The 18,382-nt window shown below is 42.3% G+C and overlaps 2 protein-coding genes across 5 annotated transcripts in view; one reads left to right on the top strand and one right to left on the bottom strand.

Annotated features, from left to right (window-relative positions):
- The window catches only part of RMND1 (required for meiotic nuclear division 1 homolog), a 34,027-nt gene extending 20,751 nt beyond the window's left edge, over positions 1–13,276 (bottom strand). Inside the window, exons 1-4 of one of the 3 annotated variants that reach the window (XM_042477400.1) lie at positions 13,091–13,276; positions 8,142–8,653; positions 4,509–4,617; positions 573–648 (exon numbers count right to left, since the gene is read on the bottom strand). In XM_042477400.1, coding sequence (XP_042333334.1) covers positions 573–648; positions 4,509–4,617; positions 8,142–8,639 — 683 coding nt within the window. In that variant the 5' untranslated portion in view covers positions 8,640–8,653; positions 13,091–13,276. Of the gene's footprint in view, positions 1–572; positions 649–4,508; positions 4,618–8,141; positions 8,654–12,975 lie in introns of all 3 variants that reach the window. The other 2 variants (XM_042477389.1, XM_042477409.1) reach the window with 2 other exon arrangements.
- Positions 13,277–13,286: 10 nt separating this feature from the next.
- ARMT1 (acidic residue methyltransferase 1) overlaps positions 13,287–18,382 on the top strand; it is a 15,023-nt gene continuing 9,927 nt past the window's right edge. Inside the window, exons 1-2 of one of the 2 annotated variants that reach the window (XM_042477358.1) lie at positions 13,287–13,444; positions 16,042–16,147. In XM_042477358.1, the coding sequence (XP_042333292.1) occupies positions 13,371–13,444; positions 16,042–16,147 (180 nt within the window). In that variant the 5' untranslated portion in view covers positions 13,287–13,370. The remainder of the gene's footprint in view (positions 13,445–16,041; positions 16,148–18,382) is intronic. The other variant, XM_042477349.1, reaches the window with a different exon arrangement.

Raw genomic sequence — 18,382 nt, 5'->3', positions numbered from 1 at the left:
AAATGTTAGGCTTGAAAACTGTACTTCATTACAACAACGTGCATGAAACAATTCTCTCTATTAGAAGTTTGTCCTTAAAAGTGTCCAGCTAACTAATCATTAATCAACAATTAACAGTTATGCAAAGGGATCTTGTAGCACCTTTGAGACTAACTGAAAGAAAGAAAAAGTTACTTAAATGGTGTTGCCTTTATGAGGCTTCAGATGTGAGTAAATATTTTTATATGATGGTTGTAACTGTAAATTATTTTCTTTAAAAAATGTACAATTCTAACTATGGTTTCTCAAAAGTAAGTCCCTGGAGGGATTTACTTCTAGGCAAGTATGCATATCTGGAGGTATTAAAGATGACTTACTGCTCCTTAAAAGCTTCTTTATTTGAACACTTTAATGCAGGAAAGGAGAAAGCAGGCATGTAGAATACATAGGTATAAGCACCATGTCTTGCAGTCTGCTAACAGACAGAACATTTAAACCTATGATTTTCATTTTCTAAAGAAGTATTAGCAGCAGAAGCAACAGCAGCATCAGCAGTAGTAGTTCACATGTACCTTAGTGATGGATTCACTTACCTGAAGAAAAAAATCATCCCAGGATCATATTCTTTTGCTGAATTTTCCGTTCCAATAACCAAAACATTTGCTGCATCTGATTTATAAAAAACAACAGACATCTTAAAATATGATTCAACTAAAGCACTGAACATGGCTTATGGCACTTGCTTGTTTATCTTATATACAATTACCTCATAGCATGCCCAACTGTGTACTGGGCTTTACATATAAGTAAGTATCCATCAGTTTGCACTGTGTTTGATTGCATATACAGGTTGAATCTCTCTTATCCGAAATGCTTGGGTCCAGAACTGTTCTGGATTCCAGATTTTCTTTTGTGATTTTGGAATATTTCCATATACATAATGAGATATCTTGGAGATGGAACCCAAAGCTAAATACAGAATTCATTTACATATCATATACACTTTATACGTAGCCTGAAGGTAATTTTATATACAGTTGGCCCTCTATATCCATAGATTCTTTATTAACCTATTCAACCACCCACAGCTTGAAAATATAAAATATCGCCTTGGTGGATGACCTATGCAGGGAACTGGACAGGGGGAGTGTGTCCCTGTTGGTTCTCCTGGACCTCTCAGCCACTTTTGATACCATCGATCATGGTATCCTTCTAGACCACCTCTCTGGGATGGGGCTTGGAGGTACTGTTCTACAGTAGCTCCGTTCCTTTCTGGAGGGGTGAACTCAGAAGGTGGTACTAGGGGATTCCTGTTCGACCCCTGGCCATTGACCTGTGGGGTCCCTCAAGGTTCTGTCTTGTCCCTTATGTTGTTTAACATATACATGAAACCGCTGGGAGAGGTTGTCCGGAGTTTTGGGGTGTGGTGTCATCAATACGCAGATGACACTCAACTCTACTACTCCTTCCCACGTCAATCCAAGGAGGCTGTCCTGGTCCTAAACAAGTGCCTGTCTTCAGTAATGGACTGGATGAGGGCAAACAAATTGAAACTTAATCCAGATAAGACAGAGTTGCTCCTGGTCAGTCGGAAGGCAGATCAGGGAATAGGGATCCAGCCTGTGTTAGATGGGGTCACACTCCCCCTGAAGATACAGGTTCGCAGTTTGGGGGTAATCTTGGACTCAGTTTTGAACCAGGAGTGCTTTCGCACATTTAAAACTTGTACACCAGCTGCGTCTGTTCCTTGAGAAGCCAGATTTGGCCACGGTAGTACATGCCTTGGTTACATCCCATTTGGACTACTGTAATGGGCTCTACATGGGGCTGCCTTTGAAAAGTGTTCGGAAAATTCAGCTGGTTTAAAGAGCTGCTGTCAGGCTATTAACAGGGGCAGATTACAGAAACCATACAATGCCCTTGTTGAAACAGCTTCATTGGCTGCCAGTTTGTTTCCGGGCACAATTCAAGGTGCTGGTTATTACCTACAAAGCCCTATATGGCTCAAGTCCACACTACTTGACAGACCGTTTCTCCTGGTATGAACCGGCCCGGACTCTAAGATCCTCTGGGGAAGCCCTTCTCTCTGTCCCAACATCATCACAAACATGGTTGGTGGGGACACGAGAGAGGGCCTTCTCAGTGGCTGCCCCTAGACTCTGGAACTCCCTACCCAGGGAGATCAGAACGGCTCCCTCCTTGATGGCCTTCCGCTGACAGGTAAAGACCTACCTGTTCACACAGGCATTTAGGGAATTACTATAAGGACAGACTGGGATATTCAATGTTGGACCAGTTTAAACATTCTTTTCAATGTACTTTTTATTTTATTGTACTTTAAAAAAAAATACTGTGAAGCCGCTCTGAGTGCCAGTCCTGGGAAAAGAGTGGGATACAAATAAATAAATAAATAAATAAATAAATAAATAAATAAAATATTTTTAAAATATATACATTCCAAAAAGCAAACTTTGATATTGACACTTCCTGTAAAAAATGCCATTATTCTTTGCCATTGTATTTAATGGGACTTGAGCATACAGTACATGGATTTTGGTATCCACAGGAGGTCTTGGAACCAAACCTCAGCAGACACCAAGGCCCCACAATATATTTTAATAATTTTGTGTATGAAACTAAAGTTTGTGTACACTGAATCATCTAAACGAAAGGGTGTCACTGTCTCAGCCACTCATGAAAAATATTTTGGATTTTGAAGTTTTTCAGATTTTAGAATTCTGCCTGAGGGAGACAGAACCTGTAATATTTTATTTCAAAATAAAATTGCAGAGAGAATGAGTTCTGCTTTTCCAAAAATTGACAAGTAGGACAATAAAAAAATCAGCCAATAATATACAGAGAAGTTGAATTAATCTTCATAACTTATTTCATTTATAATTATTTCACAAACTTATTAGCATGTCAGTACTACATGTGGCATTCTCTAATCTGTGTTAAACTATTTCAGAATAAATTGTCTGCATTTTACAGCACACAGTAAAACAGAATTATTTACAACATTTTACACCACTGATTTAAATGATAATTACCTGATTTCTATACTAAGGGTTTAGTTTTAAAAAATTAACTAAAATTAGGAATATTAACTTGTATAACTGGTGTGGTTAATGGTTTTATGTCAATTTACCATTTTCTAAATTGTTTTTAAGAGCCAATGTGGTGTAGTGGTTTAAGCATTGGACTATCATTCTGGAGATCAGTGTTCAAATCCTGCTTGGTCATGGAAACCCACTGGATGACACTGAGCAACTCACACTATCTCATCCTCATAGGAAGGCAAAGGCAACCCCTGTTTAAAAACTCTTCCCAAGAAAACCCTGTGATAGATTCGCCTTAGGGTCATCATAAGTCAGGAATAATTGGAAGGCACACAACAACAACACATTTTAGTTACAACTTGAATTTTCTAAAGAGCAGCCAAAAACATGGAACCTTGGAGGCACCCCAGAATTTTAACCCTTTTTCTATTTTGAATTTTTGGCCAAAAATGAATGTATGGGGAGCCATTTCACCATGCTTCCTCTTAAAAAACCCCGTCATGGGACCACTATATTCGCAGGAACAGACCCATGAAGGCTTGATGAGGTCCAGAATAAAGGGACTGAACTGCAAAGTTGTGTGTGTGTGTGTGTGTGTGTGTCTGTCTGTCTGTCTGTCTGTCTATCTATCTATCTATCTATAAATATAATCACTGGTAAGGATAATTATCTGAAAAGTAGATTACTGTAAAACATGGGCTACTATGTTTGAGTGAGAAAACATAATTTTACTTTGTAACTTAAGTAAGCACTTTAACAAAGCTGTTGTATAAATCTCTCCCTCAATTGACTTCATCTCATAGATGTAATCCAGAGGTATACAAGCATGGCACATTAGACTTTGATGCTTGCTACCAACTTGCTCAGGAACAAGTCAGAATATCCATGGTAAGCACATCATAAGGAAGTGCTTTATATGTCTACATCTGCATCATGTGCTTTCCATATTTAAGTGTTTACTTCATTTCTCAGCTGATATGGTTTTGGTGCCATACAACCTATGACATCTTTTACATTTGAATATGTTTCCAGGAACATTTCAGTGCAGAAACTTTCTGAAAAGAATCTGGGGAGTTACAACAGTTATTCCAAAGTACAGTGCTCCCTCGGGTTACGAAATTAATTCGTTCCGCCGCGGCGTGCGTAACCCAATGCATTTCGCAAGCCGAAAAGGGCTTTCCGTTAGCGCTGGCAAGCCGCGCGTTTGAATTTCGCGCCGAAAAAAATTTCGTAACCCGAAAAAACCTTCGTATCCCGGAACAGTTTTTTCCAATGGAACTTTTTCGTATCCCGGAAATTTCGTAACGCGATCAATTCGTATCCCGGGGTACCACTGTAATAAGATATTTCTAAAACAGCACTAACTCAAAATTAATGTAAACAAGGTGCTCCAATACTATGAAGGACTTTACTCCTTCCAATGCAAATTATTTCTAACAGAAGGGGAGGGGAAAATGTTCAGAGGTCTACCTCTAGGTAATGTTGTTACTTCAACATATCCACATGATGTCAGGTCAAGGCACAGGTTACCAAGATGATATTCATCTGCTGTTGCAAAGGCTGTGCACTGCATCAGGTCCTGTGCCAAAAGAACAAAGTTTAGTTTTAAAAAACAATCAAGTGATGTATTTAGAGGATATTGATTTGGCTTGGTTACTAGCACTACAGTATATTGGAGTGTTCTATGACCCCAGATATCAAAATGTAAGTGCCACACCACCACCAGATTCATACTAGTGTTTTGCCAGCAGGTGTCTAAAAAATTCTGGGCAATAAAATAATTACACTGCATAAAGTATAAGTTGTATCTAATCATATATAAGAATCACAAGGTAACCTGCAGACCTTTCACCAATATAACTGGAATAAAATTAGTTATAGAAAATATTATAACGTGTCTCGTCACTACTTGTCCTGTCCTAGTTAAACAAATACAAATCCAGGTCCTCTGTAAGCATCCTAAAATGAGGGGGGAAATGCTAGCTTGTGTAATTATTGAGGTTTTCACACTATAGCTCCAGTTTTATTCAAACTTGCATGAAGGTAAGTGTCATGATGAATGCACTGCATCTAATATCAGAAACAGTGTGCCAATCAGTGGCCTGTTACAGACTGCCAAAATAAAGCTGCTTCGGGTCTCTTTGGAGGTATGCTGTTTAAATGATGCATGCATCCTAAGAATCCAGAAGCTGCACCAAAGCTGCACTCCAGTGCTTAGGAATGGAGTGTGGCTTTGGCGCGACCTCCGGACTCTTAGGACCCATGCATCATTTAAACAGCATACCTCCAAAGAGACCCGAAGCAGCTTTATTTTGGCAGTCTGTAACAGGCCAGTATTACTTGGTAGAGAACTGAAACAGAATAGTGTCATTGCACTAACATCTAGCTTGTGGGTTTCTCAAAGCTACATAGTTGGCCTACGTGTGAACACAATGCTGGACTACCGGCCTTTGGCCTGATCTAGCAGGACTCATTATAGTTTTGTTGTAAATTGTTGTGTGCCTTCAAGTCATTTCCAACTTATGTGACCTATCATGGGGTTTTCTTGACAAGATTTGGCCGGGGAGGTTTGCCTTTGCCTCCCTCTGAGGCTGAGAGAGTGTGACTTGCTTACGGTCATCCAGTGGATTTCCATGGCTGAGTGGCAATTTAACCCAGTCTCCTGAATTATAGTCCAAAACTCAAATCACTACACCATACTGCTACTAAAATTTTGTCCCCTTTATCCACTTCCTTCCCTCAAAAAGCAATATTCGGAAGACTCAGTTCATATTCTAAATCTGGACTTTTTAAAAAAAGTTATCTTCACAGTCAAAAATGTAAGTGTGTGTATGTGCTTTCAAGTCACCTGTAACCCCATCAATCTTATTGGGTTTTCTTAGGCAAGGAATACTCGGTGGCTTTGATAGTTCGTTCCTGTGAATGATAGACTAAAGAATCATGTGAGATTGATTATTAATGACAGACTTTAGAATTGATGCTCTCATGGAGAACTTACATTAATACTTTGTTTGCCAGTGTACTTGTCTGTACATGTAAATATCAATTTTAATCCTTGCAAAAATCACAGGTTAGACGAGGGATTCTTAATCTGCAGTTGGGGTATGTCTGAACTGAAGTCATTTTTTTCTTTGCTTGCTTTCCTTCCTGTTACTTTGGATACTGTGTTTAAGTGCATTCTTCAGAAGGGAGTGTCCATACCTTTATTCACATACCCAAGTGGATATATGACCCTCCACCCGATGGTTCAGAGTACCACTGTTTTAACTTGAGCATTTATGTAACCAGCAGGTGGAGCTATGTATCAGAGAAACAGACAATTTCTGTTTTACTGCCAATATTTTTTTTCTGAGCCAGTGTGATATCTGGCACAAGATTTCTGCTATGTGGCAGCTTTCACTGAAAGGACTCTGTTCAATCTGAAACTTTGCCCTGTATTTTTTAGCTGGAAAAACACACTATAGCAATAGCAAATGGTATCTGCAGGAACCATTTTCATACCAAAAAGGTTCTTCTATGTTAAAGCATCAGTGTTTTCAGGAGACTTGCTTTTCAGTGGCATGGATGCCTGAGACATATTCTACAAATCACAGTTCACAAAGAACCGTCACTTGTTGCAATCTAATGGGATTATAAAAAGCACCTGGTGGACTGCAATATTAGTTATAGAGCTATTTGAAAAGCTCACTCTATGCAACAATTATGAAAATATTCTCCTATGATCATTTTACATGGTTAATATCATAAACATTTATAATTGTAAGATGATGTCCAAAATGACAAATACAACTACGTCAGCAGTTATTCAGGTTATTGAAAAACCAAAATGATACAAACATATAATCCTAAACAAAGGCAGGTTTTCAATCTCAATGTGGAGACTAATGTTTAACAGTATTGAAATCCTTTACCCAGCATCATCTATAAACTCAGGTTAAAACAAATTTAAAACTACATAAAAATCTACTACTTTTATATCACTAGTTTTCCACAGATGCTTCTTGTTCAATGATCAGTCAGTTAGCTGTCATATGTATTGCTATATAATGGTGTCTTCAACAGGAATTTCAAGATATTTCATTCTTTGTATCATTCATTTATACTGTATTCCACTTTTTGGTGGCTCGTAGTGAAGCCACTAAATGAGTAGTTAACTCATTTATTTTTACAATAACTGTATGAAGTCAGTGTGTTTTAACACAAAAAACTTCATGCCTCTCTCCAGAAATTAAAAGGATTGTAAAGTTTTCATCGAATATAAAACAAACATATATGCAATAATAGAAACCAACAGTCTCTGCAATAGATCATAAAATGACATTTTATCATTTTAAAAGAAACATTTTTTATAACCATGGCCCAGAACAGACAGGCCTTTGAGGCACCCTCATCACATGTGAGGGCTGCCTGGTGGACGGAGCACCCACAAGCTTGGCAGCCCTCGCACGTGACGAGGGCTCCACAGCTGCAGCGCGTCTGCCAGACACGGCGCGTGATGGTTACAGCGCATCTGCGCAGCCTCCAAATGGGGTTGCGTAGCTGCGCCGTAACCACGCCATTTCTGGCACTTTGCTCCTTTTTTCCTGCGCAGCAGCGCTGTGCAATTTGTATGCTGCGGCGCTCCTACGCAGGAAAGAGAGGCGCCAAGGAGGTGCCTCTTTTTGGCGGTCTGTACCCCACCCATGATAGTCTTTACATTTAAATTATAAGCCTATTACAGCAAGTGAAAATGAGCAATGACTTTGACAGTCTTCCATGGACTTTAGAGAAAATCAGAAAAAAGGCTTAGAAAAGGCTCATGGGTCTCCTGGGCTGATCCACCTTGTACTGTTGTAAAACAGGATTTTCTTCATTTCTGCATAATACATGTTATTAAATATGATTCTAATCTTTCTGTGATCACCTATGAAACACCTGTGACCAGTGTTAGTTATATTATTAATTTTCTGCATCGTATGTACAATCTGCATATATTCTGGGGCTTGACTATTATACTGTACTACATGCATCTAAGGAAGTGGATTGTAAGCCATAAAAGCTTATGTGCAAATAAATCTTTTAAACGTTCAAAGTGCCATAAGACTTTTTCTGGTCATACTTTACCTCAGTTTCAAATGGCAGAGGTAGGTTAGCTCTAGATGGCTGCTTGGTCCTAGATGCCTTTGGTGGCCTTTTAGTTGGCACAGTACCTTGACTTGGCAAAACAGTACTTGTTGATAAAACCGAATAATATCGAATTGGTTTATCAGTAAGTGTTCTTAAAAAAATTGGATTGTGTTTATAACTTGTTATGAACTTGAATGGTTCCCTGAATCGAAAACAAATATCCGTAGTCGAGTAATTCACAGTCTCTGCTGCAGTAGTAACATTAGCTTGTAGTCTCCACCTCCACCAAGTCTTGGCCTGTATACCAACACCAGATAAGCCAGAAGCAGCTGCCTTTGGAATGCACTGAGTGATGTGTCTATCTTCTGATACAGAGTTGCTAGCTATCCCTTGAAAAAATTTGCTTGACATGAGATGCCCGTTTTTGTGAAAGTGTTGGCATTGTCTTATTGTCTGTGAAGATCCAGTCAGGAATCTCAGTAATTTAGTTGCCATCTTTTCAGTGTGACCTGGATGGGAGAATGATAGCATATCAGCTTTCTGAAAAATTACCATTTTACAAAAGGAGTTGTATGCACTGCAATTTACTGCAAATCATATTAATTCACATAATTCATTCTGTATGCTTAGCATCAAAAGATGCAAGGAGATTAAAACAACAGGTCTATTTCACACAACCCAACAATTATAGCACCCAAACATTTTACATATTTGTGTACTTCTAAAAGAGAACCGTGCCTTTTTTCTCAGCAGAATGACTTTAACCATGCAAAGGCCAGTAGTTGGAACTTTTATGCAGACTACTAGATGTTGTCCTCAGGTAAGCAGCAAGCCACCTAAGGACTTAGTCAGTGCTAGTGTATCGGTTAGCTACCTAGACATACCTAAAGTCCCCCCCAATTGCCTTATATACTGATTATGAAGCCATGTTGGATAAATTGTTATTCACTGTTGTTCACCGCCCTGATTTTCAGAAGGGCGGTATACAAATAAAATTTTATTATTATTTATTATTATTATTATTATTATTCCTCAGATTCTAGGTTCTCAGATTGTGGAATGGCACAGGACTCCTGGAGGAAAATTACAAAAAAGGAGAAGTGGCAGTTCTGAAGTAGGTGGGACCTTTCTTGGCAGGGAAATGATGGAGACTTGCTATGAGCTAAGGAAGGAAAGAAATTAAATTTTAAGGAGATAATTCTTGGAATTACCCCAACACCTACCAAAACGTTCCTGATGCAAAAACATGGAGACTTCTTGAGCAATCCATTGTCCTCTACCTATAAAGAGGCCTGTGGCCTCACAGGAATGGAGACATATTGGATTGCAAAAGAGGAGTCTTTGTTGATATGGAACTGGTCATTAAATTTCCTGGACTTTGCCCAATTTCTGCATGGCCAGAGGAGGAGGGGCCAGCCTGTTAAAGATATCCTCCCCATACCATCTTAACTAAGGTCAGAAACAACAAAATGCAGGCATCTTACTAACATCTCCATTTTTTTCTCCTGTTTGGTATGTAACATCTTGCCTGATGAAGAAGCCAGCGGAGTGTTTAAAGTGTGCAACAAGTACTGTATACTGTGCATTTTGGCTGGCCAATAAAAGTATCACTGTTTGGTCCATTTGTTTGAATTCTGGGAAGTGTTAAGCTTCTGTCTTAACCCAGCAGGGGGAAGGCTTGAACTGTAGATCCAAAGAGATTCTCTGCTACAGAGTACAGGCTACTCTGCTTTTGTGTAGTTCCAGGATGCACAAACAAGACTGTGTTCAAAGACCTGTGTGTGCCACAGCAGAACTGATGCCTAAGGTGGGGTTCAGAGGGGAAATTAGAATAATTCAAATACAAAGTGTTTTAAAAGACTGCCTTAACAGAACTGCCTTAACAAGAAAACAAAAAATAGTAGTGAAGAAAACTACTGTTCAGTGGTCTGACTTAACTCCTCCTATACTTAACAATTCAACAAATAAACATTAATCTTCATACTAGCAGACAGGACTATACTTACATTGCCACCACAAGAATTTTAAACAATGGCCTGTTACAGACTGCCAAAATAAAGCTGCTTCAGGTCTCTTTGGAGGTATGCTGTTTAAATGATGCATGCATCCTAAGAATCCGGAAGCTGCCCCAAAGCTGCCCTCCAGTGCTTAGGAATGGAGTGTGGCTTTGGCGCGACCTCCGGACTCTTAGGACCCTTGCATCATTTAAATAGCATACCTCCAAAGAGACCCGAAGCAGCTTTATTTTGGCAGTCTGTAACAGGCCTATGTTTTCTATTTCAGGCACCTGCTATGTGCAGTTTTTTTTAAAGAGCCCCCCCCCCCAAAAAAAACCCCAAACAAACAACAAAACCAAAACAGCTTGGACAAAAATTGGGGTACTTCTGGTCCCAACCATACAATGGATTGAGCCAAAAACTTCCCATGCTATTCTGTGATTGAAACATGATGGAGAGAAGCTAATGTAGAGTCTAGATGAAAAACAACAAAACAACCCTCTTCCTGCTTACAGGTGGAAAGGCAGCAAGAACATGTTCACTTAATTCTGCCTAGGAAGGAGCATGGTGTAGTGTTTGAGTGGTGGACTATGACTCTGGAGATGAATGTTCAACTTCCCGCTTTACCATGTTAACCGACTGGGTGACCTTGGGCAAGTCACACACTCTCAGCCTCAGAAAACCCTGTGACATGTTCATCTTAAGGTTGCCATAAATTGAAAATTATTTGAAGGCACACAACAACAACAGACTGTTGTAGTGAAATTGAGGGATGGAAGGACCCTGTGCAAACATCCACACAGTTCATCTCCTTAAGTTGTTTCAACTGTTAATAGTCCCATAATGGGCAGTTGAGGGGACTACTGAGACAGTGGCACATGGGAGCTGATGTGTTGCTCTAACCACAGAACCCCAACAGTAAGTAATCTCCCTTCAAGATGGCTTTGGCTCTTTGGTGGAGTCAAAGGGGAGTTCTACTGAATTGATGGGAAGAAGAATATAGAAGATTACTCTTTTTTTTCAAATTTCAATTGCCTTGTGACTATTTTAATCTCAGACAAAGCAGCTCAGAAGTCAGAAGTAATGAATTACACGTAATGTTCTTTCCCTTTTTGTGATGAGGTAGCTGGTAATGCTGTTACACTTCAAAAGTTACCATCTGCAACAAGTGGCAATGTCAGTATGCAACAGTTTCTAGTTTTAAAGAAAATTTTAGAGGCATTTTAAGTAGAATTTCTCAGGTTTTATGCCATCTGTGAAGCCTAAGGGTTTTAAAGCAATTATGAAAATTAGCATGGGGAAAAAACTGTTTAAAAAACACTAACAAATTATAGGAGTGGAATACATTTAAACATCTCTGCATGCAAGCTTGAAGTAATATTATGATTACTTGTGATCACTGCAGAAATAATCTAGTTTGACAGCACTTTAACTGCCAAGGATCAATGCTATGTAATCCTGGGAATTGTAGTTTGCTGTGGCACCAGAGCTTTCTGCCAAAGGAGGTTAAATATCTCACAAAACTACAGTTCCCAGAATTCCACAGCACTGAGCCATGACACTTAAAGTGATGTCAATAAACTGGATTATTTCTGCAGTGCAGATCCAGCCTTAGTGTCGCCATAAATCAGAAACGAGTGGAAGACACAACAACCACCATGCAATACTGAACTCTATTCTGTTGGAGCCCTCTCCCACTTCCCAAGCCTTACATATATGCCCCTCATAGTAGGACTCCAGGAAGCTAGGCAAGGCCAGCCCTGGTTAGACCTTGGATGGGAGACTGCCAAAGGATAACCAAGTGCTATAGGCTACATTTCAGAGAAAGGAGCTGGCAAAAACACCTCTGAGTATCCCTTGCCTGAGAAAACCCTGTGAAATTCATGGCACATGCAAAAGGCACTGGGAGACCAGTCTCGGCCATGGAAACCTACTGGACATGCCACTCTCTCTCAGCCTCAGAGGAAGGCAAGGGCAACCCCCTTCTGAACACATGCTGCCAAGAAAACCTGGTGATGGGGTCCCCTTAGGGTCCCCATGAGTCAGAAATGACTTGAAGGCTCACAACAACCACACAATACTCTACTCTGCTGGTGGCAGGGTGTCAACCAGATGTCATAACCACAAAGGTGGACAAGGCACCACAACATGTAGGACATGGGAGAAAAAGGCTCTAAACACTCACAGAAATATAAATCCATGCTTCTCAGTCCTGCCCCAAATAGAAGACGTTTTGGAATGTCTCCTGGACAGAAGGCTGGAATGTAGGACATGTGATGGAAAAGGAGGACACTTATATAAACGTAGGACATGTCACACAAAAGGAGAGCACTCATAGAAATATGAATGCATGCTTCTTAGGTCCAATCCACCCTGCAGAAACCATCCAGTTTGAGAGCGCTCTAACTGCCCTGGCTTAGGGCTAGGGAATCCTGGGAACTGTAGTTTATTGCAGCACCAGAGCTGTCTGACAGAGAAGGCTAAACGTCTCTCAAAACTACAGTTCCCACAATTCCCTAGCATTGAACCAGAGCAATTAAAATGGTCTCAAACTGGATGGTTTCTGCAGTGTGTTTTGGTCCTCAGTCAAGCTCAAAATGGAGAACCGTTTGGAATTCCTGCTGTATAGAAGAAAGTTGAAATGGAGGACAGATTCTGGAAAAAGGGAGGACGCCTGGTCACCCTGAAGTGGAGCCTTCCAGAGCCTTACTTGCACAAATGCTCCTCAGAGGAGAACTTAGGGGCCTCATAAACCCCGTAAAGGCACCGGATCCTGTCTGATCTTGGAAGCTAAGCAGGGCCAGCCCTGGTTAGCACTTGGATGGGAGACCGACCTGGTGCTGTCGGGCTTGTATGTCAGAGGAAGGAGCCGGCAAGCCCACCTGAGGGTTCCTTGCCTAAGAAAGCCCTGTGCAGCTCACGGGGGCGACGCAGAGGCGGACTACCAACCTGCTCCAAGGAGAAGAAGCCATCCGCCTCCCCAGCACCTGGGCCCCGCCCCCCTTTCGTCACGTGCGGAGCGCGTGAAGTCATATTCTGCGCCTCTGCTCGCTAAGGCTCCGCCCACTCTGCCGCAACGAGACCAACCGCCGCCAAGGCTCCGCCCACTCTCCCTCCCCCTTCCCTCGCCGGTTCCTTCATTCTCTGATTGGTCAGTTCGCGGGAGCCCACCGAGAAGCTCAGCCAATGAGAAGAGGCCTCCTCTTTTGGACTCTTGCGGGCGTTGGTAATGGCGTCACAACGGTCCAATATGGCGGCGCAAGCGTCCTCGCTGCCGGCTTCCCTGGCGGGCAAGTACAAGGGGTGCGTCGCCTTCTCCCCCTTCCTCCTCCTCCTCCTCTCGCCTTTCGTGGCTCCCGGCTGGGAAGGGTCGGCGTTGCCCCTTCGCCATAAGGAGAGCCGGAGGCCGCAGTGGTTTGAGTGTTGGACTGAGACCAGGGTTCAAACCCATTGGGTGACCTTGGGCGAGTCACACTCTCTCAGCCTCAGAGGACGGCAATGGCAGCCCCCCCCCCTCTGAAGAAACTTGGCAAGAAAACCCTGGTATACTTTCCCCTGGGGGGGGGGGAGGGGGGCATAAGTCAGAAACGACTAGAAGGCACACATTACTTGCAGTATCATGACTTGGCCATGGGCAGGTCGCACTCTCTCAGCCTCCCCTTGCTGGAAATCCCTTCCCTTCTTTGGGAACGCTGCCTCTTCGTGAAACAGCCCTCCTCCTTCTCCAATGGCGATTGATTGTTGACTTTAATCTTATTCTCTTTCAAAACGGGGAGCCAGCATCCAGGGTCCCTCTGTTTCAGCCAGACTGGCCTTAAGATTGTGCCTCTGTCAACAGCACTTTTACTCAGAACTGCGTCCCATTGGGTTCTGTGAGGTTTTGTGGCGATATGCCTCCAAGTCCTTTTTGACTGACAGCAACCCTAAGGTCATAAAAACCTATCCTCTAAGGTTTTTTGGGGGGCAGTTTCTTCAGAAGGGGTTTGCTTTTGCCTTCCTCTGAGGCTGAGAGAGAGTGTCTTGCCCAATGTCATCCAGTGGGTTTTTATGCTCAAGCAGGGAATCGAACCCTGATCTCCAGAGTCATGATCTAACACTCAGACCACTGCACCACCCTGGCTCTCCTAACTGGTGATTCTGTTTTGCCTTGCACCTTTGGGGTGTATCTACACTGCAGAATTAATGCGGTTTGACACCACTTTAACTGCCATAGGGTTCAGGGATTTGTAGTTTTGCAGGATGTTTTGCCTTCTCTTTCAGAGATCATGGTGCCACAGCAAACAACAGATCCCAGAGTTCCATAGGAGGGAGCTATGCCAGTTAAAGCAGTGTCAAAGTGCATTAATTCTGCAGCGTGGGCTGCATTCTTTCTATGAATCCAGTTTTTGTGCTTTGGGTGGGGCCAGGCTGTCAGGGAACTTGATTGGGAATGGGTTGTACTTCAGAAACAGGAGGAAGGGGGGCCTGCTGCTAAAGGCTAGCTTTGTTTGTGTTGTGCATGTGGCTAAGGCAAAATGTAAGAAAAACAGAGGGCAGAGTTCTGCAAGACCAAGGTTTTGTTCCATTAAAATCCAACTCTCTGATGTGCCGTTTTGTTACTGTGCCAGAAGTAACATGTCATTGCAAATGCTGGTATTTCATTGTGGCATACATTGGAAATGTATACTTTGTGCAACCAGCACAAAATACTAGAAGTCTTCCTTTCCCCCAGATTGATAATTTCTGAAGTTCATTCCTGTTCTCTTTGGCCTGTTACAGACTGCCAAAATAAAGCTGCTTTGGGTCTCTTTGGAGGTACTGTATGCTATTTAAATGATGCCTGGGTCCTAAGAGTCCGGAGGTCGCGCCAAAGCCACACTCCATTCCTAAGCACTGGAGGGCAGCTTTGGTGCAGCTTCCGGATTCTTAGGGTGCATGCATCATTTAAACAGCATACCTCCAAAGAGACCCCAAGCAGCTTTATTTTGGCAGTCTGTAACAAGCCTTTGTTTTAGACATAAGCTTCTGATTGCACTTCCAGGCTCCATCCCCACTGGAGAAATAATCCAGTTTGACACCACTAACTGCCATGGCTCAGAATTCTGGGATTTGTAGTTTCTGTGAGACATTTAGCCTTCTTGGAGAGCTCTGGTGCCACTGTAAACAATAAACCCCAGGATCCCATAGCACTGAGCCATGGCAGTTCAAGTGGTGTCGAACCGGATTATTTCTCTAGTGCAGATTCAGCTCCAGATGACTTTCCTCCAGTGGCAGCTAATGGCTTCCTATCAGTGGGGCAATTAGTCTGCTCAGGGTTTTAATCTGTGAAGGAGCTGTCAGAAGTGTTAAACTATATCCACAAAATAGGTTCAGTAGCTTGGATAACTGTTATTAAGTATGGACTGAAGTCTGGAACAGATTCAGGCTGAGAGCCTACATCTGAACATAGCTACACGTATAAATTTCTGAATCCTCTGACCACCCAACAGTTGTCAAGTTGCAGAAGGGCCCTTTGCTACTTCACTTACTGGTGAAGAGAAAGGGGAGGCAATTTAGACTATGGAGAAGCAGTTGGTCTCAGATAGAGTGCACCTGCATTTCTTTCTGCTGGGAGCCCGAACCAGCCTGATTTTCATGGTTAGTTAGTAAAAAATCAGTGCAAAAAGTCCCCCCCCCCCCCATCTTCATGACCATGTTAAAGGAAGACAGCTGAGGAGGAGTGTACAAAGCTAGTTTAGTTCTTGTCATAAACCATGATTTAGTATGATGAATAAGGTTTTAGTATGATGTCCAGATGCAGTACAATCTATTCTTGAATGAAGAAAATTATTGTTTTCTAGATTTCATTTTCCTAGTAACGGTTCTGACCATGGATGAAACCTATTTACAAATCTAAAATGATTCTGTTTTGTTCTTTATAGATCCTTTGCGTATAATACAATTACAGACAGGCTGCCTCTCATCCTGACTAAAGTGATTGATACGCTGCATAGACATAAAAATGAATTCTTTGAAGAATTTGGAGAAGTAAGAAACTGATATTTTTCATTCTTGCTTTTTTAAAAGTAACAACATTTTGCTATTACATCTGCATGCTCAATAAGAACTCTGGATGACATGAAGGATGTTGTCCAACATCCTGGTTTCATAGTAGCTTACCAAATACAATGAAGTAATAGCCCTTTCTTGCTGCAGTTCCCTATCAACTGGCTCTCAGTGACTCACTGCCTTTGAAAGTGGAGGTTCTGTATAGTCATTTTAACAAGCAGTATAGTGCTGTGCATGTTTACTCAGAATTTTGTCCCATTCTGTTCAATTAAACTTGCTCTTACGTATATCTAGGACAGGTGACTTTGGATGTTCTGGGGGCTGATTTTTAACCTCTAGAACAGTGATGGGCCATTATGGAAGATTTGGAGACCCTCAAGGAGACTTTGGAGGTCTGCACTGCTCCTACAATTAAATAAAGAAATCCAACAGCACCCAGACACACACTATTGAACATGGAGGGATGTTTTTGGGCTTTCCTGGACACATAATTTTTATTTATTTATATCCCGCTCTTCAGCCAAAAGGCTATTAGAAGGGCTTACTTTTTTTTATTAGACATTTCCCTGCCCTCAGATTTACAATCTAAAAAAGACAAGACACAAAAGGAGGAAGGAATGGCAGTGGGGAAGGGGAAAAGTCTAGCAGATCTTCTCACTCTGAGGCCTGGACCATGGCCCTTCTTACTGTGGCTAGGCCTGATGGAGCTGGCTTGCCCTTCTCTCTCTCTGGATGATGGTGGATGGAGGGAGGGTTCTTCTTCTTTCAGGCAAGGCCTGATGGAGCAGGCCTGCCCTTCTCTCCGTCTGGATGTTAGTTAAAAATCTAGAGGATTTGGGGATATTTTAAGGCAAAAACGATTTTTAGGAGAAACATCCCAGCATTTCATTTTGACACCAGGTGAGTCCATGGGGGCTCAAAACCTGTGGGAATATCCTCTATACCCCTTCGAGATAATTTCTGGGAATTTGACGTCAAAAAATTATTTTACATTTTTGACCCCTGGGGAGCCAGAAAAATGGCCCTCATTGGACCATGGGCTTCCCTTGGTGCATTCCTGCTCTAGAACCTAACTTTGGCTGCCCAGGCTAAAAAATGCTGATTTTTTTTTTTAAATCATATTTGCAGGGACGTAGCTAGAATTTTAGGAAGGGGGGGTCCAGACTAAGTGCCACCATTATAATGGGGCTTGGATGTAGCGGCGCAGCAGCACACACCATTCATTTTTCTAATGGAAGGGGGGGTCCGGACCCCAAGACCCCCCCCCTTGGCTACGTCCCTGATATTTGTAAGTTCACTTCCTGCTGATTCTTAAGGTTTTGGGTACACTATTCTTCCTTAACACAGACTGTTGCTCTTGGAAATGTCCAAAATCGAGAGAAATAATTTTATTGACTTTTTCTAGCATGCACATGGAAGAGGTTTAATCACTGTTAGAATATAACATGTGTTTAGTAGACACTGATTGACTTATGACCTAATCCTTCTGACTCCCCTTTAAACTATAGACCAGTCTCCCTATTACCATTCTTGGGCAAGGTAATTGAGATGGCAGTCGCCTTTCAACTCCAAGCAGTCTTGGATGAAGCCGATTATCTGGACCCATTTCAAACTGGCTTCAGAGCGGGATAAGGAGTTGAGACTGCCATGGTCTCCTTAGTTGATGATCTCCATCTGGGCATTGACAGGGGGGAATGTGACCCTGTTAGTGCTCTTGGACATCTCAGCGGCCTTCGATACCATCGACCATGGTATCCTTCTGGAACGCCTGGGAGAGTTGGGTATCGGGGGGCACTGCGCTCCAGTGGTTCCGATCCTACCTCTCGGGAAGGTTCCAGTCGGTGTGGCTGGGGGATAGTTGCTCTCATAAAAGAGAGCTGACATCCTGTGTCCCTCAGGGCGCCGTTCTATCCCCCACGCTATTTAACCTTTACATGAAGCCGCTGGGAGAGATCATCCGGAAGCATGGAGCACGGTATTATCAGTACGCTGATGATACATCTCTCCATGTCTCCATCTGATATACACTGGTACCCCGGGATACGAATGCGCCGCGTTACGAAATTTCCGGGTTACGAAAAAAATCCATTAAAAAAAACTGTTCCGGGTTACGAAGGTTATTTCGGGTTACGAAAAATTTTTTGGTGCTTTTCGGCGCTTTTTCGCACCAAATCGCGGCTTTCGCTATTAGCGCCTATGGGGCTTCGGCTTGCG

The sequence above is a fragment of the Sceloporus undulatus genome, chromosome 1, assembly GCF_019175285.1.
Source record: "Sceloporus undulatus isolate JIND9_A2432 ecotype Alabama chromosome 1, SceUnd_v1.1, whole genome shotgun sequence".
In the NCBI taxonomy this organism is placed as follows: Eukaryota; Metazoa; Chordata; class Lepidosauria; order Squamata; family Phrynosomatidae; genus Sceloporus; species Sceloporus undulatus.
Note: the sequence above shows the minus strand (reverse complement) of the source record. Positions and strands in the feature narration are given on the sequence as shown.